The sequence below is a fragment of the Odocoileus virginianus genome, chromosome 16, assembly GCF_023699985.2.
Source record: "Odocoileus virginianus isolate 20LAN1187 ecotype Illinois chromosome 16, Ovbor_1.2, whole genome shotgun sequence".
Taxonomy (NCBI): Eukaryota; Metazoa; Chordata; class Mammalia; order Artiodactyla; family Cervidae; genus Odocoileus; species Odocoileus virginianus.
In genome coordinates, this window is record NC_069689.1 from 60,830,347 (window position 1) to 60,857,331 (window position 26,985).

The 26,985-nt window shown below is 54.6% G+C and overlaps 2 protein-coding genes across 4 annotated transcripts in view; one reads left to right on the top strand and one right to left on the bottom strand.

Annotated features, from left to right (window-relative positions):
* The first annotated feature begins 366 nt into the window (after nucleotides 1–366).
* Nucleotides 367–19,108, top strand: KIF7 (kinesin family member 7). Of its 3 annotated transcripts, none has more exons than XM_070478353.1 (19): nucleotides 367–485; nucleotides 2,863–3,214; nucleotides 4,965–5,165; nucleotides 5,765–6,158; nucleotides 6,413–6,932; nucleotides 7,346–7,462; nucleotides 8,117–8,344; nucleotides 9,262–9,401; nucleotides 9,814–9,929; nucleotides 10,126–10,278; nucleotides 11,632–11,834; nucleotides 13,029–13,226; nucleotides 13,605–13,730; nucleotides 13,925–14,101; nucleotides 15,235–15,450; nucleotides 16,304–16,510; nucleotides 16,666–16,864; nucleotides 16,942–17,088; nucleotides 17,300–19,108. In XM_070478353.1, exons 2-19 carry the CDS (start codon nucleotides 2,887–2,889, stop codon nucleotides 17,671–17,673), a joined length of 4,044 nt encoding a protein of 1,347 aa, XP_070334454.1. In that variant the 5' UTR covers nucleotides 367–485; nucleotides 2,863–2,886; the 3' UTR covers nucleotides 17,674–19,108. The 3 variants fall into 3 exon arrangements, with proteins under 3 accessions (XP_070334454.1, XP_070334456.1, XP_070334455.1); XM_070478355.1 differs by having other exon boundaries at nucleotides 13,928–14,101; XM_070478354.1 differs by having other exon boundaries at nucleotides 9,265–9,401.
* A 1,072-nt stretch (nucleotides 19,109–20,180) lies between these two features.
* Nucleotides 20,181–26,985, bottom strand: part of TICRR (TOPBP1 interacting checkpoint and replication regulator) — a 40,792-nt gene continuing 33,987 nt past the window's right edge. The window contains exons 19-22 of the mRNA XM_020909362.2: nucleotides 26,333–26,490; nucleotides 22,445–24,569; nucleotides 22,207–22,332; nucleotides 20,181–21,374 (exon numbers count right to left, since the gene is read on the bottom strand). Coding sequence (XP_020765021.2) covers nucleotides 21,262–21,374; nucleotides 22,207–22,332; nucleotides 22,445–24,569; nucleotides 26,333–26,490 — 2,522 coding nt within the window. The 3' untranslated portion in view covers nucleotides 20,181–21,261. The remainder of the gene's footprint in view (nucleotides 21,375–22,206; nucleotides 22,333–22,444; nucleotides 24,570–26,332; nucleotides 26,491–26,985) is intronic.

Consider the following 26,985-nt stretch of genomic DNA (forward strand, 5'->3'; position numbering starts at 1 on the left):
GAGTCTCAGGGTTAGAAAATGCTCGTGGAACCAAACTTGTCTCCTAGTTCGTTTTCATTCATCACTTGTTACAACTTGCATCATAAACCCAGATGCCCCGCTCCACGAGCTGGTGGGCTTCTCCAGCTCGGAGAATCCGGGCGGCCTTGTTGGTTGCCGCGCCCCCAGCATTCGGCGAGTAGATGCTAATATCAGCGCGCCGCGCTCGCGACTGGGGGCGGTGCTGGGGGTCGAGGGGCCCGTGGTCCTGCCCGGGCCACGCCCGATTCCCCGCCCCTCCGGCCCCCGCTCCGCCCCGTCTGCGGACAGACTCAGCGGCGCCGCGCAGCCCGCGCCTCCGCCCCGGAGCGCCCAGGCGGGAGGAGTTGCGGACGTGGGGCGGGATGTTTTGGTGGGCGGGGGTCCCGGTGACGGCATCCGACCGCGCCGCGCTGGGGCTCAGAGCCTCAGTGCCCGGCTTGGGGACGACGCGCGCACCCTAGCAGGTGGGTGTGGGCTGGGGAGGGGTGGAGGTCTAGGACGCGGGTGGGAGGGAGGAGGCGCGCGCTCGCCCCTTCCCTGTGCAGGCCTGGGTTGGGTGGCACTGGGCGTCGGCGCCCCGGGGACCCTTGACCGAGCACGAGGACCACTCCTTCCCTCCCCATCTTTGCTAACCTCCTCCAGGCCCCTCTCCGAGTGGATCGGTTACTCTCCTTCCTTAAATCGGGGCCTGAGGCCGGCATTCCGAGCCTGACCAGCAGGAGCGAGCACCCACGCTGCGAGAGTCGGGTTCGCCTTTGTAACCACTTCTCCCAACTTTCTCCTGTCCCGTGCCCGGCGCCTCCGACTCCGGAACTCTCGGTGTTGTCCGGGCGCCTTCGGTGCGCAGAGCACTGGGCCCCGAGCCCGGGCGCGGAGAAGCCGGGACCGCGGGGCTGGAAAAGCTATGGCTGAGGGATGCCCGAAGGCGCCCGTAGTATTGCGTGGCAGTTACCGCTGAGGCCCCAGGGCCGGACACCCAGCTGGGACTGATGATTGAAGGAACGAGCGAACGATTACAGGTGCTGAGAGAAGTAGTGAAAAATAAAGAGATGTGACCCTGGGGGTGGGGGCGAGGAGTGGGGATGGGGAAAGTTCCCTGGATGTAAACTACTCATCACTGTTCGGCGGCTACTCAGCGTCGGACCTTGTGCTGGGTGCTGGAGATACAGCATGAAGGGAACAGGCGGGTCCCTGCCTCCCAGCCCCCAGTTTGGAAGGTGAGGGGAGACCAATGGATAATCCGGCTTTTGCAAGGAAAGGGAGCGGTCAGTGACTGATGGGAGAACTAAAGCCGTGGTTGTGGGTGGGTGGTGGGGGCCAAACATCAGACGCTCCTCCTTGGAGGGGAGGGCGCTCCCTGGAGGTGGGACTAACAACAGCTGAGTGTGCTGCAGGCAGAGAAAGGTTAGAAAATGTGGGGTATTAGGGGGTAAGTCATCAAGGTAGGTAAGGCCCATTAAAAGTTGTTTTTCTTATTAAGGTTTTGAATCTAGAGCATTAGGGAACCCCTTTTGCCTCTTTTGGGGGCATTTTAAGTAGGAGAGTGGGTGGCTGCATTTGCATTTTTGAACAATGCCCCTGGTTGCCACAAAGGAAGGTGCAGGGAGGCTGAAGCCAGTGAGGAGGTTGGTAAATATTCTGTCCAGTGGGCAGGATCCGGGCTTGGGTAATAGGATGGAGAGAAGCAGGTGTACTTGATATTTAGGAGATGGAATTAGCAGTATCTGATGGTGGGGGCTTGGCCTCAAAGGATGTGCTGACTCTTTTTAAGAAGGTGGAGCGGGGAATGTGCTGTGACAAAGGCAGTCAGTTCAGTCATTCAGTTGTGTCCGACTCTTTGCCACCACATGGACTGCAGCACATCAGGCTTCCCTGTCCTTCACTAACTCCTGGTGTTTACTCAAACTCATGTCCATCGAGTCAGTGATGTCATCCAACCATCTCATCCTCTGTCATCTCCTTCACCTCCCACCTTCAATCTTTCCCAGCATCAGGGTCTTTTCTAATGAGTCAGTTCTTTGCATCAGGTGGCCAGAGTTTTGGAGTTTCAGCTTCAGCATCAGTCCTTCCAATGAATATTCAGGACTGATTTCCTTTAGGGTAGACTGTTTGGATCTCCTTGCTGTCCGAGGGACTCTCAAGAGTCTTCTCCAACACCATAGTTCAAAAGCATCAATTCTTCAGCACTCAGCTTTCTTTATAGTCCAACTCTTACATCCATACATGACTACTGGAAAAACCATAGCTTTGACTAGACAGGCCTTTGTTGGCAAAGTAATGTCTCTGCTTTTTAATGTGCTGTCTAGGTTGGTCATAGCTTTTCTTCCAAGGAGCAAGCATCTTTTCATTTCATGGCTGCAGTCACCATCTGCAGTGATTTTGGAGCCCAAGAAAATAAAGTCTGTCTGTTTCCACTGCTTCCCCATCTATTTGCCATGAAGTGATGGGACCAGGTGGCATGATTTTAGTTTTCTGAATGTTGAGTTTTACGAAGGCAGGGACAATGGGTGGGTGTTGGGGAAAAGAGATCCTTGTGCAGTGCTGCTTGTGTGTGTCTTCTAGGAGATGGGGTCCCAGCGGGAACACAGATGCCCTTGGGTGTCGAGTGGAGGAGTTAGGGCCTCATTTGGTCAGTGATGGGAGCCATGAAATGCTACCGTGTAGGATTCTGTTGTGTCCCTTGCAGCATCTGGGCATCAGGTCGGGGCACAGAGGGTGTTTTGAATTTTGACCACCTTCCCTTTTAATCACTCCAAGATCAGGAGCCGCAGGAACTGGCTCCAGGTCACCTTCAAGGTGAGTCCAGGTGCTGATGACCAGGGCCTCTTCCTCTCTCCGCAGGACTGGAAGCAGCAGCCTCTCAACATGGGACTGGAGGCCCAGAGGCTGCCAGGGGCCGAGGAGGCCCCTGTGAGGGTGGCCCTGCGAGTCCGCCCCCTCCTTCCCAAGGAGCTGCTGCACGGGCACCAGGGCTGCCTGAGGGTGGAGCCGGGGCACGGCCGGGTCACCTTGGGCCGAGACCGCCACTTCAGCTTCCACGTGGTGCTGGATGAGGACGCCGGGCAGGAGGCAGTGTACCAGGCCTGTGTGCAGCCCCTCCTCGAGGCTTTCTTTGAAGGCTTCAATGTCACCGTCTTTGCCTACGGTCAGACGGGCTCCGGGAAGACGTACACCATGGGGGAGGCCAGTGTGGGTGAGTGACCTGGCTTGAGACCGCCTGCCCTTGTTGAGGGGCCTCAAACTTCTCCTGAATTTCTGCCTCTGCCATTTCCTGTTGAAGATGAGGAGGCTGGAGGAGGGAGGGTGGGTTTCCTAAGTAGATCTGCAGCCCAGGGTAGGATCAGCTGTGTCACTGGGCTGGGTCGGGCAGGAAGAAGAGTCCTCGGAGGTGAGTAGCCTTCTCAAGTCCATAGAGATGGGATCATACTGTCTGGTTCTGGGGAACTCACCGGGAGGAAGGACATGGGAAGTTGTCTTGTCTCTGGAGGTTGTCAGGATCGTTGTCAAGGGTCAGGATGGCTGGAAGGGAGACTGTCCTGGAAGAGACGTGCTCCCGGGGCTGCATAGCGGGGAAGCAGGCTGGTTCCATGAGGCTCTGGAGCAGAGTTTTGTAAGAGATGCTTTGGGCCAATTGAAGGGATTGGCCTGCTTCTAAGGAGCATGATTTGAAAAGTGTACATGTTTGTTGTAGAAAATTAGGAAAATACAGAAAAACACATCCACAAAAGAAAACTTATTTGATAACTGCCTTTCCCTGGTAGCTCAGATGGTTAAGAATCTGACTGTAGAAAAAGAGACTCAGATGTATAGAACAGACTTGTGGACTCTGGGAGAAGGCGAGGGTGGGATGTTTCAAGAGAACAGCATTGAAACATGTATATTATCTAGGGTGGAACAGATAACCAGCCCAGGTTGGGTACATGAGACAAGTGCTCGGGCCTGGTGCACTGGGAAGACCCAGAGGGATCGGGTGGAGAGGGAGGTGGGAGGGGGGACCGGGATGGGGAATACATGTAAATCCATGGCTAATTCATTTCAATGTATAACAAAAACTACTGTAATGATGTAGAGTAATTAGCCTCCAACTAATAAAAGTAAATGGAAAAAAAAAAAAAAAAGAATCTGACTGTAATAGAGGATACCCAGGTTTGATCCCTGGTTTGAGAAGCTCCCCTGGAGAAGGGGATAGCTACCCACTTCAGTATTCTTGCCTGGAGAATCCCATGGACAGTGGAGCCTGGTGGGCTGCAGTCTGTAGGGTTGCAAAGAGTTGGACGCAACTGAGCGACTAACACTTTCACACTTTCTGATAATTGCCTTTCAGAAATCACTCACCCTGTTAGCATTCAGTTTTTCCTGGTGAAAATTTTTATACTTAAAAAAATATGGTACCAATATACTATTCTTTTGTATCCTGTTTTATTTTCTTAACAATATATTAATATCATGAATATTTCTCTGTATCATTAATTGTTATTCAAGCAAAAACTTTAATGGCTGCTTAGCGTGCCATTGTGAATATAAGGTAATTTATTTAATCAAACCCCTTCTTGGATGTTGCGATGGACACTGAGGGTGTTTATGTTGTTTTTTTTTTTAAGTTATGAGGAAGAGTGTGTTCTGAACATCCTTTTATCACTTCCTTGGGATAAATTTAGGGGCTTCTTTAGATAACTGAGCATAGACTATGATAATGAGTCCCCAGGAGTCATCAAACAAAGGGTATCTGACTGACTGGCAGGGATGTGGTGGAGATGCTTACGTCATGAAAGTGGTTGGTTGAACCTTGAGAGGTTGCTTCCAACTCTGAAATTCTGCCTGAGCACCCTGGAGCCTGGCCTGGATCAGGCTGCCCAGCCCATGCTGGCCTCTGCCTCTGCCTTCTCCACACTGGAGCTCCATCTGCCAGCTTCATGGCAGGTGGCCCTGCGGTGTCTCCCCAGCCTCCCTTCACGAGGACGAGCAGGGCATCATCCCACGGGCCATGGCCGAGGCCTTCAAGCTGATTGATGAAAATGACCTGTTGGACTGTCTGGTACACGTGTCCTACCTGGAAGTGTACAAGGAGGAGTTCCGAGACCTGCTGGAGGTGGGCACCGCCAGCCGGGACATACAGCTCCGGGAGGACGATCGTGGGAATGTTGGTGAGGAACTCCTGGGTCCTACCCTGGTTGGGAGTGGGGAGCCTGGCTTGGGGAGGCTTCACCTGCTTAGGGTGGATCCCCTGTCTGGAGGGGGGTACCTCCTAACTAGGAAACTCAAGCTCTGGGAAGTTTTGCTTTCATTTCCCTGTCTCTGCTGAGTTCAGTATTCACTGGTGTATCCAGAGTGAGAGTCACTGAGGTGGGCATGGGGGAAGCTGAAAAAAAAAGTGTTAGTCGCTAAGTCATGTCCGACTCTTTGCAACCCCATGGATTGTAGCCTGCCCAGCTCCTCTGTCCATGGAATTCTCCAAGCAAGAATACTGGAGTGCGTTGCTATGCCCTCCTCCAGGGGATCTTCCCAACCCAGGGATACGAACCCTGGTCTCCTGCATTGCAGGCAGATTCTTTACCATCTGAACCACCAGGGAGGAAGCTGGAGCTCCTTAAATCCCCAAGCAGGATGGGCCAGACCCCTTGGGCATGCAGAAGGGGCCCTGAGTCAGGAAGAGCTGTAGAGAAGCAGTCCTGCGCAGCCTGCCCTCCGGGCTGACCAGCCTCAGGCTGCCCTGCCTTGGGCTCACAGCCTTCTGTGCCCGCAGTGCTGTGTGGGGTGAAGGAGGTGGACGTGGAGGGCCTGGACGAGGTGCTGAGCCTCCTGGAGATGGGCAACGCAGCGCGGCACACGGGAGCCACACACCTCAACCGCCTCTCCAGCCGCTCCCACACCATCTTCACTGTGACCCTGGAGCAGCGGGGTCGCGCCCCCAGCCGCCTGCCCCGACCTGCGGCCGGCCAGCTGCTTGTCTCCAAGTTCCACTTTGTGGACCTGGCGGGCTCAGAGAGGGTGCTCAAGACTGGCAGCACAGGCGAGCGACTCAAGGAGAGCATCCAGATCAACAGCAGCCTCTTGGCGCTCGGCAACGTCATCAGTGCCCTGGGTGATCCCCAGCGCCGGGGCAGTCACATCCCTTACCGGGACTCCAAGATCACCCGGTGAGCTGCCACTGCTGCTGGCCCAGGGAAAAGAGGCCCGTGAGCCCCCTAGTCTGTCCTAGTTCCTGTCCGGCCTCTCTGGCTGGGGTGAGGCGACAAGAGATGGGTCCCCCTCTGATTTCTGGGGCGCAGTCTACACGTGGTTGAAGTCTCAGGCCCACAGGGAGCCATACAGAGATTCATACCCTCTTTGGGGTCTGAACCTCTGGCTCTGGCACTTTGGGGCCTCTGACGCATCTCCCTGGCGCCCTCAGGATCCTCAAAGACTCCCTGGGCGGGAATGCCAAGACGATGATGATAGCCTGCGTCAGCCCTTCCTCCTCCGACTTTGACGAGACCCTCAACACCCTCAACTACGCCAGCCGCGCCCAGAACATTCGCAACCGCGCCACTGTCAACTGGCGGCCCGAGGCTGAGCGGGGGCCGGAGGAGGCAGTGGCTAGCGCCCGGGGGCCACCTAGGCATCGGTCGGAGACGCGCATCATCCACCGGGGCCGGCGCGCCCCGGGTCCTGCCGCCGCCTCCGCCGCGGCCGCTGCCCGCCTGGGCGCCGAGTGCGCACGTTATCGGGCCCGCACCGACGCCGCCTACAGCCTCCTGCGCGAGCTGCAGGCCGAGCCCGGGCTGCCCGGCGCCACCGCCCGCAAGGTGCGCGACTGGCTGTGCGCCGTCGAGGGCGAGCGCAGCGCCCTGAGCTCTGCCTCCGGGCCCGACAGCGGCATCGAGAGTGCCTCTGCTGAGGAGCAGGCCACCCAGGGACCCGGCGGACGAAAGGTGACCAGGGGCCGGGTGTGGCCTGGGGGTGGGGGAGGGGAGGTGAGGAAGAAGGTTTTCCATACAGGGATTCAGAGGCATTTCTGCTGATGACCTTGATGTATCTGTTAAATAAAGATAACAGGAGTATCTACCTCCTTGGGATATAAGGACTGAGGGTGTCATAAGTGCTGATGAAGGCTAGTTCTTAATAATAGTGGTGGTGATATTACTGTTAATGAAAACATGATTAATAATGACAAGAGATAGCCCAATGGTTTGTGGAGGGGACTGCAGGCCATGTGGGGTCCGGACCCCCTCCCCGTTGCAGGCAAGCTTTGGAGCAGAGTAGCAGGCAAGGCCGGCGGGGTGACTCAGGGACAGGCAGTCTCGCCCTGACTGTTCCCCTGAAGCTGCTCTCCCTGCCCACCTAGGAAGATGAGGGGCCGCTGCAACTGCTGGCCCTGCAGAGCCAGGTGGCCCGGCTGGAAGAGGAGAACCGAGACTTTCTAGCTGCGTTGGAGGACGCCATGGAGCAGTACAAACTTCAGGTGGGGCGCCCCCTCCCGTACAGATGGTGGGGAGGGGGGACTTCTGCCGGAGGCGAAACAGCTGTGTCAGAGTGAGAGAAGTGGGTTCTGGCAGGATGGGTAGAGATGTGAGCAGAAGTGCGGAGGGAAGGAACAGATTGGTGCAAGTGGATGTGCGAGGGTGGGTTGGAATTGGGACTGGAGGGGCAGCCCCATGAGACTCCTGAGCCCTGCTCTTCCTTTTGTGCAAAGATGACCGGGTCGACGTTGCTCCTAGCGCCCCCTGGTGGCAGTGAGTGGCATGAATATGGAGGGAGTGATAGATGGGGCAGGGTCGGTTCAGTCAGTCAGTCTGTCCGGCTCTGCGACTCCATGGACTGCGGCACACCAGGCCTCCCTGTCCATCACCAACTCTTGGAGGCTGCTCAAACTCACGTCCATCGAGTCGGTGATGTGACGGGGTGGGAGAGTTTAAACCAGAACTAATACACCTTGTGTTCCAGAGGGACACCAAGAGGTGGTCAGAGGTATTTGGCCCTCCTTCACTTTAACACAGAGAGGGCATGGTGGTCTCAGACATGTTCTTCGTTTTCTTGCACTTCTGCCTGTCGGTACCCCGGTACCCCACCCTCTCTCATCCGCGTCTCCCATCAGCACCTGGATCGTGTCTTGCAGAGCGACCGTCTTCGTGAGCAGCAGGAGGAGATGGCAGAGTTGCGACTGCGGCTGGAGCTGGTGCGGCCAGGCTGGGGGGCCCCAGGGATCTTGCAGGGCTTGCCTCCTGGGTCTTTTGTGCCCCGGCCTCACACAGCCCCCCTGGGAGGTGCCAACACCCACGTGCTGGGCATTATGCCCCCCACCTGCATTCCTGGAGATGAAGTTGGCCCTGAAAACAGGGGAGAGGTAAGAAGGTGGCAAGGCTGGGTGTCTGCTGGTTGACTTGGGCAGGCTGAGGCAGGGGAGGGGCAATCCTGGGGAATGTGTCACTCACCTCGTGCTTTCACGGGACCAGCTATGAGATGCCCCTTTCTGGTGTTCCTGGAGGAATGGCCCAAATTTGGGTTGGGCCTCTCAGAAGGATCTGGTGCCATGGAGTATCCTTGGAGTAGTTGGAGGTTGCTTGGAGTGAGGATTACAGAGGGGGTTCTGCCTTCCGGTATGGGATGGAATGCTTGCCTCCGTCCAGGGGTGGGGAGCTCATCACCTCTGAAGTCACCCCCGCCACCACGCACCACCTTTGGATGCCTTCCTCTGCAAGTTCACTTTTCCATGGGCTCTGTTCTCCTTGCGTTTGGTCTCTTGTTTCTAGTTCTGTCACTTGGGGCCTTTTGGACAAAGGCTGCTCCTGCATCTGTCTGAAAGCTCTGGGTCATCTGATCTCTAAAGATCAGAGGGACCAAGGGGTGGGAGGACATGGGTTTGGAAGAAGCCTGTTACAGACCCCCTCCACCCCCAACCCTGGTGGGGCATTGTTGGTGAGATAAGACTTGCTGCAGATGACTTATATACAAGATGGAAAGGGGAGATTGTCCCCTGAGGAGTGCCAGTTTTGCTACGGGAGCCAGAGCAGTGTAGGGGCAGTGGTTGGACAAGAGAACAGGAGGGGTAGAGGAAGGAACAAGGGAGGAGGGGAGAAGTTTCTGCTCCATCTTGAGTTTGGAAAGACCTCTCAGATATCATTGGAGCTAGATCCTAAGGTAAGGTCAGGCTTGAAAAGGCAGAGATGTAAGGAGCACGCATGGTGGCCAAAGACTGGGTTAGGGGAGATGGCTGCTGGAGAAGGCCCTAGGAGCCTGTCCTGAAACCCTGGCATTTCCCAGCAGATGAAAAATGGCAGGGAGGCTGGAGCCAAGTTTCTGACAGAGGGAGAAATGCTGGGAAGTGGCTCTTCAGATGCATCAGAGGAAGAAGAGGAGGGGGAGAAGGAGGGGCCGCCCCGACAGAGCCTGCGCCCACGAAGGTGAGTGGGACCCGTGGCCCACCAGACAAGGACCAGCTCAGGGCCTCAGCTGGGCAAGAGTGGTCCCACTGTGGTCTCAGGGTGCCCCTGCCTCCATCACCCTGGCCAGCCCTTGGGGGAGAGTGGGCAGCGGCTGTGGGCTCTGAATCAGGCATTCTCGCTGTGGCGGGTGTGCTGAGGGATGGACCCGGCCTCCTGGTTCTCGGCCTCTAAGGTGGCCCTCGGTGTCCTCAGCTGCCCTGTACCCTCTCAGCTCAGCCGCTGGCCTCAGTTCTGCCAGACAGACATCCTGGGGTCACAGTGACCCTGGGTGATGGAAGGTCTGGGGTTCTCTCTTCCCCTCCCGGGCCTGGGAGATGGCTGGGCTGGGGCAGGGCTGGGGAGGGGTACAGACTCCCCTTCTGCCCTCCAGGAATGGGATCAGCAAGTGGAACCAGAGGACGGGGGCCTGCCCAGGGAGTCCACTCAACAGGAAGGGCCCAGAGCTTCGCCTGGAGGAGCTGGGTGCAGCTATCCCAGGACCCAGAGGTGAGCTGGGTGGGATGCAAAGAGGGTCCCGACCCCTTTACCCATTCATGGTCCTGGACTGGCCACCCCGGAGAGTCCACATAACCATCCCTGGATGCCCCTGGCCAGGGCATTTCTCCCCTTCCCTCCCTTCCACCCACCCCTGCTTCCCCCACTATCTGTTGCGGCAGCCGCCCTGACCATCAGCCCGTTACAGTGGTCGGTGGGAGCAAGGCCCTGGCTCAGCCCCGCCAGGTCTCCGCAGCCATGGCCTCTGAGTGGCGACTGGCCCAAGCCCAACAGAAGATCCGTGAGCTGGCCATCAACATCCGCATGAAGGAGGAGCTCATTGGCGAGCTGGTGCGCACAGGTGAGGGAGGGGCTTTGGGCTGGGCCTCCAACCTGAGGGTGGGTGGTTAGGAGCAGGGTCCAGATGACCTAGGTTTGCCCACTCAGCTTCTTTCCAGATGGGTGACCTTGAGCAGGTAGGATAACCGCTGTGTGCTCTGAAATGGAGATAGTAACTGCACCTGTTTTATAGGTTGTTGAAATGAGTTAATTCAGGTAAAATGCTTAGACTAGTTTGCAGGAAGCGTTATTTCTTACTGTTATTAATCAGTTGCCCGCTGTGTGTCAGACACTGCACGAGGCACAGAATCTCCTGGTCCTGGGGAGCAAACAGTGTCCCCCAGTCAGAGTAGTATGTCTGCTACTGGGGACACAGGCGAACGAGCAGGGGATGGTTTCAGGTGGTGACTGGTCAATCTTTTTAATTTTAATAGCTGTGAGTTTATTTCAAAATGTATTGGGAACAATTGCAGACAGACATGAGAGTCCCTACATAGCCATCATTCAGATTTAGTATTTCCAAGCTTGGCCCACATTTGCTTCATCGCTCCCTTTTTTCTTTGCTGGTATTTTTTGTTCTTAATTTATTCTTATTGGCTGTGCCAGATCTTTGGTTGCAACATGCAAACTCATTATTAGCTGTGGCATGCCAAATCTAGTTCCCTGACTAGGGATTGAACCTGGGGCCCCTGAATTGGGAGCATGGAGTCTTAGGCATTGGACCGCCAGGGAAGTCCTTTTTTGCTGAAATATTCTGAAGCAAATCTGAGACTTCATGTCATTTCATTCCTGCACCTTTCAGTATGCCTTTTTGGATATTTTAACCAAAATGTCATTAGCATATCTAACTAAACTAATGTCCTCAGTGCTGAGAATAGAAGCAGTTCTTCAACAGTGTCTGTGTGCAGCTCTGTTCTTGTCCATACATTTGCTCATTGGGTCTCTGAAATCTCCCTTCTTTCACCTTTGCAGTCATCCTGTAGGATGTTCCAGATCCCAGATATTCTGGGTTTGTCTGTTAGCTTCCTTGTGGTGTCATTTAGCTTGTTCCTTTGTCCTATCGCCTACAAATGGAAGTTAGTTCTAGAGGCTTAGTTGTATGCCGGCTCAAGTTACAGATTTATTTTAGCATGTGTTAGGTAAAAAGAAAACTAGTTAACCCATAATTTCCCTGGGTCACTGCTATGGAGAAGGCTATTTTAAAAAATAAGTCAAATTAAAAGTAGTAAATGTTCACAGTACTGAGGGGAACAGAGTCATTGTGAAGTCCTTGTAGGTGTTGGGGGCTGGCAGAGGTCCAGGAAAGCCACTGGGGAAGGAGCTGCGATGCTTCAGGGAGAGGCCACCGGTGCTGACTGCACCCCGGTTCTTCCAGGGAAGGCTGCCCAGGCCCTGAACCGTCAGCACAGTCAGCGCATCCAGGAGCTGGAGCGGGAGGCGGAGCGGGTGCGGGCTGAGCTGAGCGAGGGCCAGAGGCAGCTGCGGGAGCTCGAGGGCAGGGAGCCCCAGGACGCCGGTGAGCGCTCGCAGCTCCAGGAGTTCCGCAAGAGGGTTGCCGCCGCTCAGAACCAAGTGCAGGTCAGTGTCAGGACCCCGGGTGTGGTGGCTGCAGCCTCCCAGGTTGGAGTCCTGGAATCAAGACGTGTGAGCCCCGGAGCTCACGCCCACTGTGGAACCAGGGGGTGCCCCAGCCCCGGCTGGTGGTGCGAACGCCCTCCTGGCCTTCCAGAGTGAGGCTGGTATTAGGTAGGAGCTGGCGGTGCTGGGGATCTTTAAACACAGCAGAGGTAAAGGTGTGGATGTGGGCCCTGCCTGAAGACCACCTTAGGAGACCATAGGATGAGGGAAGGGAATGGGAAGAAACCAACCCTCCCTCCTGTAGCCCTCCCCTCCCTCCATATGTCTACCCTTCCAGCTATCTGTTCATCCATCCCTCCAGCCCATCATCCCTCTGTCCATTCACCCACCAGTCCAGGTGTCTGTCTAATCCATCCATCTAGTTATCCTTTTATCAGTTGATATGACTATTTATGTGTCTGTTCGTCTTTCTATTTCTGTTTATTGATCCTTGCATTGTCTGTCTGTCCTGTTTTTTAATTTTTTTTTTAATTTTTATTTGGCTGCACTGGGTCTTAGTTGCAGCATGCAGGATCTTTAGTTGTCACACAGGATTCTTTTAGTTGTAAGCTATGTGGGATCTAGTTCCCTGAGCAGGGATCAAACCCAGGCTCCCTGCACTGGGAGCTCAGAGTCTTAGCCACTGGACCACGAGGGAAGTCCCCTGTTTTTTAGCTTTATATGATCGCATCATCTGTCTATCCACCCACCCTTCCATCCATTCATCTTTGCACCTGTCCCTCCACTACAGTAGAGTGATTAAGAGCGAAGGTTCAGGAGTCTTGACTGTTTGCGTTTGAATCCCAGCTCTGCCATTTACTAGCTGTGGGTCCTGGGTCAAGTTTCCTAACCTTTCTGTACCTCAGTTTCCTAATCTGTTAAGTAGGAAACCTTTACAGTCATTTTGTAGGTTTGTAAGGATCACTTAATATACTGAGAGCACTTGGTGTACTGTGTTATGTAGTAAATGTCACAGTATTTTGACATTTTTATAATTTGCTATTTTTATTAGTCTAGTGTCCGTTGGCCTGTTTTCCCTTCTCTCTGTCCCTCTTCATCGTCCTTCTGTCCTGCCCATCCTTGTTGAGTGCCAGGCGCCATGCCTGGCTCTTAGCAGCTGCCGTGAGCGGCCCAGTGGAAGCTATGTTGGTCCAGGTACTGAAGGAGAAGAAGCAGGCGACGGAGCGGCTGGCATCACTGTCGGCCCAGAGCGAGAAGCGGCTGCAGGAGCTGGAGAGGAACGTGCAGCTCATGCGGCAGCAGCAGGGGCAGCTGCAGAGGCGGCTTCGAGAGGAGACAGAGCAGAAGCGACGCCTGGAGACGGAGATGAACAAGCGGCAGCACCGTGTCAAGGTCGGGTGCTTGGCTGGCGCGGTGCCTGCGTCCCAGCCAGGAGGCCGGGGAGGGTGTACTGCCACGTGACTGTAGAAGGCTGGTCACGTGGCCTCTCTGAGTTCGTTTCTTCCCTTGAAAATGAGAGTTATAGGAAACTCAGGGCTAGGATGAGAATTCAGTGAGATGAACCAGATAAGGGGTCCAGCAATCTTGTGTTTGCTTCAGCTGGTGGGTCCCCAGCGGAACTTGAAGGTGGCGAGGCTGGGGGTTGCTGCGCAGGGTTGTCTTGGGAGTGGGGCAGGCATTCCTGTGGGCTTTGGGGATTGCAGGCTCTGGGAGGACACTGGTACCCCACAGGGCCCTGCCCTCCGAACTCACCCTGAACTTCATGCCCAGGAGCTGGAGCTGAAGCATGAGCAACAGCAGAAGATTCTGAAGATCAAGACAGAAGAGATCGCGGCATTTCAGAGGAAGCGGCGCAGCGGCAGCAATGGCTCCGTGGTCAGCCTGGAGCAGCAGCAGGTGGGGTCTGGGCTGAACCGTACCCCCAGGGGCACCCGCAGCCTGGCCGGGCAGCCTGGCCAGTTGCCAGAGTGCCCTGCGGGGTCAGCTGGTGGGCGCGTCATTCTCTGCCTCTGAGCCTGGTGGCATCCACACCACCCACATGGCCAGAGGGGAGAGCTGAGTTCCCTCCCGCCTCCCCTGCTGTCCCTCAGAAGATTGAGGAGCAGAAAAAGTGGCTGGACCAGGAAATGGAGAAGGTCCTGCAGCAGCGGCGGGCGCTGGAGGAGCTGGGGGAGGAGCTCCACAAGCGGGAGGCCATCCTGGCCAAGAAGGAGGCCCTGATGCAGGAGAAGACGGGGCTGGAGAGCAAGCGCCTGCGGTCCAGCCAGGTGAGGTCCAGCCAGGTGAGGTCCTGCCAGGTGAGGTCCAGCCAGGTGAGGTCCTGCCAGGTGAGGTCCTGCCAGGTGAGGTCCAGCCAGGTGAGGTCCTGCCAGGTGAGGTCCAGCCAGGTAGGTCCTGCCAGGTGAGGTCCTGCCAGGTGAGGTCCAGCCAGGTGAGGTCCTGCCAGGTGAGGTCCAGCTGGGTGAGATCCTGCCGGGTGAGGCCCAGCTGGGTGAGATTCTACCAGATAAGGTCCTTCCAAGTGAGATCTCTCCAGTTGACAACCCTGCCAGGTGAGTTCTAGACAGATGAGGTTCTTCTCGGTGATGTCCCTGCCGGCTAAGTTCCAGCCAGGTCTCTGTCCTCCTTGGCTCTACCCTGTGGATCTTCAGAGTGTCTGTGATGCGGGTTCTGATGTGTGGGTAGAAGAACCTCTCCAGGTATCTATCTCCCAACACATTGTACCTCATTAACCACTTGCTCTGTGCAGGCAGAATGAGGAACCACAGGTGTAGACAGGTGGTTTGGCCAGAGTTGGCTTTGTTGCTCCCTCTTGAGTAGGAAGTTTCGGAGCCAGATTTCCTCCTCTCAGATGGAACCACAGTGTTGCCCTGAGGATTAGAGAAGGGGTATGTCACTTCACACACAACCCAGAGCTGTCCCAGGAGCCGGTGCTTGGGATGCCCACAGGGTTCCAGACCCTCTTCTGCTGTCATGGAGTCCTAGAGGATTTCAGCTGGATTTTCTGGAGCGTCCCTTGGCCATTAGAACCTTCACTTCCTTCCATATTAGGTTCCCCAAGGGCCTTTGGGGTTTGGCTGCTAATCCCCCATCCTTCCCATCACCAACTGGAGTCAGGCCATCTCAGTGACAGGCTACCACCAGCTCGCTCTGCCTTTGCCCACGTTGTCCCTTCTTGTCCTTAGCTTCTCTGTATCCTCCTCCTGGGCTGTCTCTGGGGCCCCCCCTTCAGACGCTCAGGTCCCCTAGGCCCCCACTCCCCAGCTTGTACAGAACTGAGAGTCCAGCCTCCTGCTGGACAGTACGCCTCCTTAGCCTCCATGGCAGGGCTGGCCTGTCCTGTGGCCCCTGGGAGGGTGGGGCCTGCCCCTTCCCTCATCACCGGCGGTGCCGCCCCCAGGCCCTCAACGAGGACATTGTGCGAGTATCCAGCCGGTTGGAGCACCTGGAGAAGGAGCTGTCCGAGAAGAGTGGGCAGCTGCGGCAGGGCAGCGCCCAGAGCCAGCAGCAGATCCGTGGGGAGATTGACGCGCTGCGCCAGGAGAAGGACTTGCTGCTGAAACAGCGGCTGGAGATTGACGGCAAGCTGAGGCAGGGCAGCCTGCTGTCGCCTGAGGTGCGCCCTGTGGGCCGGCCCGGCTGCCTGCTCCCCTCTGCCCCTGGCCCTGGGTCTCCGCTGGGTATGGGCCTCCCTGCTTCGGGACACACACCCTTCCCAGGTGTCAGCCCCCAGAAAAGGCGCAGGACTATCCCTCCCGCCGCTGGTCCAGCCCCCGGGCCTGGGACTCACGGCTGGGCCTCGCCGCCCTCGGTTCCCCCAGGTGGACTCGGGACTCGTCCTGTGTCCTGCATCTCGTTAACCTCAGGCGTATAGCACATGCTCACAACTCTCAACTCCCGACATGGGACGCGAGTCGGCACCATGTCAGCACACCTCACAGCCACATAGGTTTGCCCTCCTGCCAGCAGAGAAAGACTGTGTTAGAGAAATGGACCCCCAGGGGCTTACCTGGTAGTCCAGTGGTTAAGACTGTGCTTCCACTGCAGGTGGCATAGGTTTGATCCCTGGTTGGGGAACTAAGATCCTGCATGTTGTATGGTGCAGCCAAAAAGTTAAAAGAAGGGGAAATGGACCCCAGCAGACCCTGGGTGCCTCTGCAGTCCCACCGCATCTTCCCTTCAGAGCAGGGTCTCCCAAGCACAGGTCATTCCAGAGGCTGTGAGCTTCAGAGAGCAGGCTCTTAGCGGAGCCCCGACCCCCGAGCCGAGGCTGACATGGAAGTGTCCCTGCTCCTGCTGCAGTGGGCAGGGGCACCTCTCTGGCTCTGAGGACAAGCGGGCACATAAGGGCTGGGTCGTGGCTGTGTGTGGCCATCACGACTCTGCCCAGGACCTCGGTGTTCAGGGGGCAGGTGTCCCATGGAGTGGGTAGCCTGTGCCCCCCTCCACCCATCCCCGTGTCCCCGCAGGAGGAGCGGACACTGTTCCAGCTGGATGAGGCCATTGAGGCCCTGGACGCCGCCATCGAGTACAAGAACGAGGCCATCACATGCCGCCAGCGGGTGCTGCGGGCCTCGGCCTCCTTGCTGTCCCAGTGCGAGATGAACCTCATGGCCAAGCTCAGCTACCTCTCGTCCTCAGAGACCCGAGCCCTGCTCTGCAAGTACTTCGACAAGGTGGGGTCACGGAGCTTGCAGACCGCCGCCTCCACCGGGGTCGGGGGAGGTGGACAGCGCGGGCGGTGAGCCGGCCACATGCCTGCTGCCCCTGTGTGAACAGCCCTGGGTGAAGGGAGCCGGCGCTGGGGGCTGAGCCTGGCTCTTGGGGACAGGTGGTGACGCTCCGCGAGGAGCAGCACCAGCAGCAGGTGGCCTTCTCGGAGCTCGAGTTGCAGCTGGAGGAGCAGCAGAGGCTGGTGTACTGGCTGGAGGCGGCCCTGGAGCGGCAGCGCCTGGAGATGGACCGCCAGCTGACCCTGCAGCAGAGGGGCCACGAGCAGCACGTGCAGCTGCTGCTGCAGCAGAGCCGAGGTGGGGCCTGGGCCTGCCTCGGGGGCTGCCGCCCGCCCCGTAGCGCCTCACCCCTCCTCCTGCCTTTTTTCCTCCAGACCATCTTGGCGAAGGGCTGGCAGACAGCAGGAGGCAGTATGAGACCAGAATCCAAGCTCTGGAGAAGGAGCTGGGCCGCCATGTGCGGCTGAACCAGGAGCTGAAGCAGAAGCTCGGTAGCCTGAGTGCCGCCGGCCAGAGCAGGGGTAATTGCTGCGTGCCATCACCAGGCTGGCCGGGGCTCAGCCCTGACGTCGGGTCTTCTTTGTCCTGAGCAAAGCTTAGAAACCACTCAGCCTTCAGCTCTTGGGTCATTTCACATGTTGTTGATTGCACGGGGGTGTTGGAAGAAGGCTAGGGCTTCAGGAAGGCGTGGCTGGCTACCCCCACGTCTGACAAGGATGTTGTTTTTGCCAGTGATTGGCGGGGAGAAGAGGACCCCCTGTGTGGAGAACAGACAAGCCCTTGGAAGCGAGGATGAGCTCTACCCAGCGCCTGAGCCTCTCTGGCAGCCCGCCGGCACGGAGGGTGCCCCCCGCCCACGGGAGGAGATGCGGGACTTGGTCCACGCCCCGTTACCGTTGACGTGGAAACGCTCGAGCCTGTGCGGTGAAGAGCAGGGCTTTCTGGAGGAGCTGCGGCAGCGGGAGGCCGCTGAGCCCCCGGTGGGGCGGGTGCTGTCTATGGGCGAGGCAGGTCTGCCCTGGAACCTCGGGCCCTTGGCCAAGCCCCGGCGGGAACTGCGGAGGGTCAGCCCAGGGATGATCGACGTCAGGAAAAACCCCCTGTAGGCACACCCAGGAGATTCGGGGCCTGCCTAAAGGTGTGGTGTTGACACTCCCTTCTGTGAAGGAGTCCTTACCTCAAGCTCTAAATCAGGTCCTGATCTTGTTAGAGTTAACACATTCAGGCCACTGCCCAGAACTGAACTTGAATCACTTGTTTAAAAAAGGTGCAGATTTCTACCAGTCACTTCCTTTAAGATGCGGTTCCCAGTTGCTATGTTGTGGCTTTTTTTAAAATATAATTTTTAAATTTTATAGTTGATTTATAGCATTGTTAGTTTCAGATGTGAAGCAGACTGTTTATACATATGCATATATCCACTTTTTCCGATTCTTTTCTCGTATAGGTTACTACAACTTTTTGAGTAGTTCTTTGTGCCATACAGTAGGTCCTTGTTATCTATTTTATATGTAGTAGCATGTATTTGTTAATCCCAAACTTTTAATTTATCCCTTCCCTTCCCTTTTCCCTTTGGTAACCACAAGTTTGTTTTCAGAGTCTGAGTTTCTGTTCTGTAAATAAGTTCATCTGTATTTTTTTTAGATTCCACATATAAGTGATATCATATATTTGTCTTTTTCTGCCTGATTTACTTCACTTAGTATGATAATATCTATGTCTGTTTCGCAGCAGATGGCATTCTTTTTTTTATAGCTGAGTAATATTCCATTGTATATATGTACCATGTCTTTATCTGTTTCTCTGCTAATGGAAATTTAGATGGCTTCCATGTTTTAGCTAGTGTAAATAGTGCTGCAGTGAACAGTGGAATGCATGTATTTATCTTTTCAAATTATGGTTTTCTCCAGATGTATGCCTAGGGGTAGGACTGCTGGATCATATGGTAGTTCTATTTTTAGTTTAAGGAACCTCCGTACTGTTCTCCATAATGGTTGCACCAGCTTACATTCCACCGACAGTGCAAGAGGGTTCCCTTTTCTCCACACCCTCACCAACATTTACCCTTTGCAGACTTTCTGATGATGGCCATTCTGACCAGTGTGAGGCGATGCCTTCTAGTTTTGATTTGCATTTCTGTAATACTTAGCGATGTTGAACATCTTTTCATGTTTTCTGGTCACTTGTATGTCTTCTTTGGAGAAATGTCTATTTAGTTTTTCTGCCTATTTTTTGATTGGGTTGTCTTTTTTTTTCCCCCCCAATGTAGAGCTGCATGAACTATTTGTATATCTTGAAGATTAAGCCTTTGTCAGTTGCTTCGTTTACAAATATTTTCTCCCATTCTGGGGATTGTCTTTTCGTTTATGGTCTCCTTTGCTGTGCAAAAGCTTTGAAGTTTACTTAGGTACCATTTGTTTTTATCACCCTGGGAGGTGGATCTAAAAAGATACTTCTGTGATCTGTGTGGAAGAATGTTCTGCCTATGCTTTCCTCTTTTATAAAACATAACAGTCAAGGTGATTGCCTGTCTCCACTTCACTTAGTTGTTCTTCTGCAGTTTTATCTTGTTCCTTCATCTGGAACTATTTCTGTGCCATATCCTTTTGTCTAATTTTTTGTGTTTGTGGTCTCTTCTTCAGGCTGCAGGATTGCAATTCTTGATTCTGGTATCTGCCCCCTGGTGGATGAGGCTGGTCTTAAGAGGCTTGTGCAGGCTTCCCATGGGAAGGACTGGTACCTGCCCACTGGTGGGTGGAGCAGGGTTTTTCCTCTGGCTCAGGACTCTGTCAAGGGGTTTGTAGGCGGCTGCTGGCTCCTGTTTTAGGCAGCCTGGGTGCTGATGGGAGGCACTGTTTCTACCCTGTTGGTTTGGCCTGAGGCATGCCAGCACTGGAGTTGGCAGCAGGCAGGCTGTCGGGTGGGGCCAGGTCTTGGTGCAAAAACGGCGACCTCACACCAATGATTATTTTCCGAGGTGTCTGCCACCAGTGTCCTTGTCCCCATGGTAAGCCACAGCCGACCTCCACCTCCAGAGCTCAGCTGAGGAATATACCACAGGGCCTCCACCACTGGTGTTCCTGCCCTTGCAGTGGGCTATGGCCAACCTCCGCCTCCAGGAGACCCTCTGAGACCTGCAGGTAGGTCTGGTTCAGGCTCTAATGGAGCTGCTCTGCCCTGGGTCCCAGGGCTCATGAAACCTTGTGTGTGCCTTCAAGAGTGGAACCTGTCTCCCCCAGTCCTGTGGCGCTCCTGCACTCAAGCCAAATGCTCTGGGGGCTCCTCCCCCCGATGCCAGACCCCCAGGCTGGGAGCCTAATGTGGGCTCAGACCTCACTCCTGTGGGAGAACCTCTGCAGGTGTGGGATTTGATTACATCATGAAAGCGCCCCTCCTGTCTTGTGGTTCTTCTTGGTCTTTGGGTGTAGAGTATTTTTGGTAGGTTCGAGCCTTTTTTGTTGATGGTTGTTTAGCAGTTGTGATTTTGGTGTTTTCCTGAGAGGAGACAAGTCCTTCTATTCCACCACCCTGTCTCTGTCTCTCTCTGCCACCTTTTGGCTTGAGTTTCAGAAAACCATTTTATAATAAAACAATCTCTGGAGGGAGAAAATAATGGGAGTTTAACTTAAAGGTTTTATTTATAAGATCACAGGAGGACTCAGATTTGGAAACACAATAGGCTTGAAAGCTTTTCAGAGACCGTGAGATGGTTCTGAATCAGCTGTTAGCCCAGGCCCTGGCCTGGACTTGACAGCCAGCTGGGATGTGGGGTGCCCTGGACAGCTCCACGACTAAGGTGGGTTTCCCTGTGAAGGACCGGAACCGTGCCGGGGACTGGCCGGCTCCCAGGGCAGACCTTGAGATATGGCTGCTCTGGAAACCACTAGAGCTGGACCATGGTCATATTTAACCTCAGGCTGGAATGTCTATATATGCTAAATAGCTAGAGGTGATTTTATTGTTACACAGGGAATGCAAACCTTTATTCTACCCCTGTGACACGGCCTTCTGTTTCGCGTACGTTGCTTCCAAGTGCTGCCTGTCTTGGGGTCCTGGCCTTATAGCAACTCGAGGGACCAACATAGGGGGTCCTTCTCCCACTTCGCAAGTGACACAGAGTATTCTGAACTTGCCATGGTCAGTTGATGTGGGGCTGGAATGGGATCCTGCCCTTACAGTTCTTGTCTGATTCTGGACACCCAGGCCGCCTCTGAGTTATACCACCAGTTACACCACCTCACTAAGGCCAGGCAGGCGTGGTGGATTAGGGCTGGGCTTGGGGGTGGATGGATTCCAGAGGGGGGATTTGAAAACTTGAAGGCATTCTACTGGAACTCTAAAAGCTGATCCTGGTAAAAGAGGCTTGGGACCAGGCCACCAGTTTGTTTCTGCCATGGGGACCTAGCTGACTTCACCTTCAGGTTTTAAATTTCCTCAGTTCCATTAAGCCCTGGTTATTCCCGTTTCTGTGCAGCAAGCTGAGGGTTACATGAGGAGTGGGCTGGCAGGGCCCTGGCTCAGATGGACCGGGTTTCTGGGTACATGACTTAAGCATGTGTTTATTCTACACGCCTGGAATTCCATGTATGTCCAGAGAAAACTGCTCTCAGAGCACTTTAGTGAGGAAGTGCAGTGGCTCCAGGCAAAGTCGGTAGTGTTTGTAGTTACACGTCCCCCAGACGGTTCCATTCTAACTAGCTGAGCAGCTTCTTCCGTGAATAAGTTCTGATGTTAGGGCGTCTCCTGGAGAATGCCCGGCTGAAAGGAGAGTCTTCTGCCGTGGGGGAAAATACATCCGCATCCTCATCTAGAAAAAGGCAGAAAGACTTATCATGCAGGACGTGACCGAGAACACACAGAGGAAAGTGGGCTTGACCTGCACAGGGTTACGCATGAAGACGGACTTAAGAAAACCAGCATTGCTTGTAGGCGTGCTCATCCCATGGAAGCATCCATTCCCCACGCTGTTTATCAGGCCCTCTACTCTTAATGTAAACACTGAGCAAATGGCAACAAGTAACTGAAAATGCAGAAAACCTGTGGCACTTCAGTTTTCTGCACCTTCTTTTTGTCTCAGGTTATGGGGGCTTTGCTATTTCTCATGATTTATATCATGGTCTTGAGGGAGGAGAACCATTGGCGACCCCGCCTCCTGCACCCCCCTCAACAATTCTAGCCATGCAGTGCAGTTAATAGGTTCAATCCCATTCTTCCCAGGTGGGGTCGAGGGGAATCCCAGAGTCTGAAGGGTGATGATAATGGATGGAAACGGGTGTAACCTGAGGAGAAACGGCTGGCCGGCTCGACACACACCACCTCCCACTCATGTTCCCCGCCCTCCGATCCCAGGGGCCGCAGACGAGCAGTCAGTGGCTGTGCCCACTTCTGTCACTGTCTTCAAGAAGCTAATCTGGCAGGATTTTGAGGGTTTTTTTTTGGTGGTGGTGGTTTAAAAGCACGTACGTTCTAAAGTGGTGTTTCTCTGGGAGCCCATGAGAAGGTGGGGGATAAAACCACCCTAACCCTATGACACCTCCAAGATTCAACTGCCTGAAAACCCCAGAGGTAACTTGAGATCAAGCTAACCAAAGGACATTAGTTAGATCCTGGTGATGTCTCTAGGACTGCCAACAAATTACCTCTGGCATCTTTACGCTGAGAGGAGGGTGTCTTCCCCTGGAACAGCAGCGGAGAGTGGGTCAGCGCCTGCAGCCCGCTGGCAGAGAGGCACCTCCGCACGGCACAGCCGGGAGGCGGGGTGGCACCTGGAGTGATGGCACGGTCAGCGCAGCCTGCGGCCCCGACAAGGAAGCCCGAGCCTCCCCCGGAGTCCCCTCGGAGCTGCCGTGCCCACATGGCCCAACATGGCCAACTCACCTGGGACGAACGCCCCGTCGTCCGCCGTGGAGGGTAACTGGCGAACACTCGTGCCTGGAGACCACTCTTCCGAGTCTCCCTGCTGGTCGCAGATCCTCTTCGTGTGACGTTCAGCCACCTCCTTAGCGGAGAGGCATCTCTTCCTAGATCCCAACCCAAACTGTCCCCAGGAGAAGGCCTCCTCAGCCATGGGCATGCTGTCCCTGGGAGGAGACTGGTCTGGCAGCTGACACACGCCCTCCAGCTCAAACTCCCCCAGGACGGGGGCCCCGCCAATGCCAAGTTCCAGGCCTCGCTCCTTGCCCTCCGGCTCCAGTGGCGACACTCCCCCGGGAAGGTCGGCACCGACCTCGCTCCTCCCAGCAGAGGGGCCGAGGCTGCAGTCCACCGCCCTCTTCCTGCGGGGCCAGTCTTTAATTGTGTCAGGAGTCGTCTTCCCACTGTGCTTGGGGGATGGGGTCCAAGGAACTCCAACGTCTGTCTGGAATGGAGAGGGGGTACTGTAGGGGCAGCGGGTGGGGGTGCATGACTGGCAGATATAGGTCTGTCCCCCACTCTTGCCAGGGGTGCTGTGTGAGGGGTGAAGGCAGGGGGCTTCGGGTTTGCCCGAGGACCTGCTGGCCCTGGGCACACTGGGACCGGGGAGGGCGCTCTCCTCCCTTGGCGGGGGCTCGGCTGCTGGCAAAGAGCTGGAGTCTATCTTTTTAATTCGGAGCTTGGGGAGGCCAGAAGCTTGCATCTCCAGCTCAACCTCATAGGCCTGCGGGCTGGCAGGGGCTCTGCAGGGCCAGGCTGACGCCTGCTGATCCTCGAGCTGCGTGGCCGCCTGGTGCTGCTTCGTGCCCGCCATGCAGTGCGCGTCGTAGTGGGGGGTCAGCGGAGAGCGGGGCCCAGAGGAAGGAGAGGTGGGAGGAATCCCGGGGTCACATGGAGACGGCTTCTCACATGTACCTGGCCTTAACCCCTCACCTTCGTCCAGGGGTGAAATGCTGCTTTTTAAGTTATCACGGCCATGGTGCTCAGCTTCATCCAGGAGAGTGAGACAGTCCGAGTCTGTTGCAACAAGCAAAGGAGAGGACGTGTGCCAGTCCCCCCCAAAGCCAGGTCCAGGGTAACTGTGTGTTTCAGACGAAGCTGGAGGAGAGAGGGTCACTGCCTTCTGGTTCTTTCCAGCGTCTGTGATGGCAGTTGGGTTGTCAGTTATGGCAGCCCTCAGAGGAGCCAAGCTGTCAGGCTGGCCCTCCAGGAACTCTTGTTCTGTTTCCAAGGTCTTTTTATGCCGTTTCCCATGTTTAGAAGGGGGCGGAGGGGGCCAGAGGTCAGACGGAGCTACCTGTGAAGCACTGGGGGGCGTCAAGGGAGCAGGACAGGAAGGAGGTGTGGTGATGCTGGGTGATTTCTGGGCCTCTTGCCAGCCCACTTGTCCAGAGGAAGGAGATGCTATGGGAAATAACCCAAGTGAACTCTTCTTAGAAATACCACGTGAAGGAGAGGTAACGGGTTTTTTTGGAGAAGTCAGAGCTGCGTTCCCTGGTCTCTCTGGGGTTTTGACAGCTTTGTTATTCCACAGCTGCGGCAGCTTCTCTGCCTGGGGCGCTTCAGAGCCCCGGGGGAGCTGGTGTTTCTGACTTGGAGATGTGCCCTCAGAAGCGGCTTGTTTCTGGAGCCCCGAGGCTGCTGCCCTGGGAGGTGCTCGAGCAGAGGATCTGCTGGGGGTCAGACACTCACTCCTGGTCTGGGCAGTTGATGAAACCAGGGCTGCTGGACAGGAAGTGCTTTCTGGACTGGAGTCCGCCAAACATGGCCAAGAAGAATTCTGCAAAAATCTGGGGGGCTGACCACCTTGTCTCTGAGGAGTTCTCGGTACCTTTTCAAGAGGAGAGGCACCTTTTGCCAGGGAATGTCCTTTCCGAGGGGTGACTTTTGGTCGCGATAGTGAATCCCAGCCATGTGGGGAGAAGTCTTTTAAGAATTCCTTAAAAATGACCTGTTTGGCAGGGGTCATTTCTGCAGGGGATTTCTGCAGCCTTTCTGGGGTGCGCAGTGGAGTCTGTGGTGTCTGAGGGACCTTTCTTGGTGTGGCTTTACAAGAGCCTGGAGACTTCCAGTAACTCTTCTCAGGCGTCTGTAAAGAAAGATGCTTATTTCAGTGCTTTGAACATCATAACCCATAGTCTCGGAAATGTTTTAATGATCTCTAAGAAGATTAAAAAGTCCAGTGGGAGGTTTATCATCAGCCAAAGGAATGATAAGTTGGATTTCATACAGTGACACATTTCCACTTCCAAAACATGACCCAGATTTTACTTGTCAACTTTTTCTAGCACTAAGCACTTTATCCAAACTTCATTTCTTCTAAGACAAATTGTTTTAGTAATTTGCACACTACAGTGAAAATATGCTTTGCCTCTATCACTCCACTCACTACTCACAGCTGTCTTTTCCTCCAAGGAGAAAACTATTTCTGATCTTTGCCTGAAGTAACCTTTAGGAGCCACATCATCTGCTATTCACTCGCCTTCAACATGTGTTTTTAAGTACCTGATATGCATCAGGCAAAATGTGAGCAGAAAGCCGGGGTGGGGGGGATTGAGGTGAAACTATGGACTCTATGGATACACAGCAACAAAGATAACATCTCAGAGAGGAACCTTCCCAACAAAAAAACTTCCCTTCTTGCGTACACTGCAGTTAATTCCAACAAGTAAGGCAGTCTGACAACTATTGTGTAATCTTATTATCTCAAGAGTCCTGGTCCAGTTGGCATTTCATGTGGAGTATAGACAGATGAGGGGAAGATTCCCTGGAGGAGGAAATGGCAACACACTCCAGTATTCTTGCCTGAAGAAACCCATGGACAGAGGAGCCTGGTGGGCTACAGTCAATAGGGTTGCAAAGAGACATGACTAAAGCAACTTAGCACACAGACGGATGATAATACACTGGCTGATGTAATGACGGGGCGTGCCCGGGACACTGGGAGCACAGAAGGGCTGGCTGTCTAACCCAGCTGGGGGTGGGGGGCAACGGACAGAGTCAGGTCTTAAAAGAATGGGTGTCGGCAGGTGAAGACACAAGGTGGACAGTGCGGGAGAGGGAACCTGAGGCACAGACAGCAGTATGAGCAAAGGCACAAAAGTGAAAAACAGCAGCTATGTGCATCCTGAGGCTGTGGGAAGGTGGAATGTAAAGCAGAGATGGGCGAGCAGGGATCAGACCATGGAGGTCCTTGCCTGTCCAGGGAGGAGACGGAATATGGTCCTATGGACCCTTCCCCACAGCTCTCTCTGTGTCCCCCCGATCCCTAAGTGGTTTGGGGCAGAGTCTGTAGAGCTTCCAGCACAGTGAGGTAGTCAGAGAAGCACCCGATGGGGTCACAGAGGTCCCGCCAACCTCTGGGGGTGGGGCGGATTTGAGAGCGAAGAGGCTTCGGAAGTGTTGCAGGCAGAAGTGAACTAGGGTAGGAACTGAAGGGATGGAGAGGAGGGAATGGGTATCAGGTTGTCAGTAAAATGGGCAGGACTGACTGATTAGCCAAGCCTGAGGAGAGGGAGAAGTCCAAGATGACTACCAGGTTTCTAACATGGGTGACTGGATCGAGTGGGCAATCTAACGGAACTGGAGAGAATGCTACTGCACATTTCAGATAGATATAGATTTGTGTCCAATATAAACAGAGATGAACCCAAGAGCTAGGTGAGATCTATCTGCTCAGTCCAGCTGCTACCTTAAGTCCCCATATACCCAATAATCTTTCATCAAGTCAGCCCCAACCACCTCAAATCTCTATTATTATCTTCTCTTCCTTACTCGCCTCAGTGGCTTTCCTTGCCCATGTCTACATTTTCCCCAAACTGTACTACTTTAAACATCATAGTAATTTTATACCTGATAGGCTGTAGGTATTTCAGAACCCAGAGTGTTTCCTGAAGGCCTTTTAATCCGTGCTGAGCCCTTCTCTGAGGGACTGATCATCTCAGACACTGCCCCGAATAGAAGTCTCTTGGGAGACCGAATATTTTGGACTGGAGAGTTTTCTCTTTGGTCTGCAAGTCAAAAACAGTGACAATATTTAATTCTTTCTCAACTCCTGCCCTCTCACCCCCCATCCAATACTCATAAAACAGCCAGTCTATATAAGAAAGATGACAATTTGGGAACAAATGGAGGAAATCCCACCTAATTATGACAGCAGTGGTAACAAGTGCTGCTTTATTGCATTCTGAGACTGCGTATCAAGCCCAGTCCCTATGTTAGGAGGTGTGGGCAACTGAAATAATTTAATTTGAAAAGACAAGTATAAAAAGATACATCTGATGAGCAAAGTTGATAATAGATAAAAGGATGAAGGTCATACAGTACCTTCAATCTGGGGATAACTTCCCATAGGATCTGAATGTATGGAGGAAATTACAGGTCATTTCCTCTGGAATGAATGCAGTACCTACAAGGATAGTGTGGATAGCCAGCCATAGGAAGCCAAAGGGGTGACTCTGATAATGGTGGCTGTGGTCACCTGTTCATCTGGTCATCACTCTGAG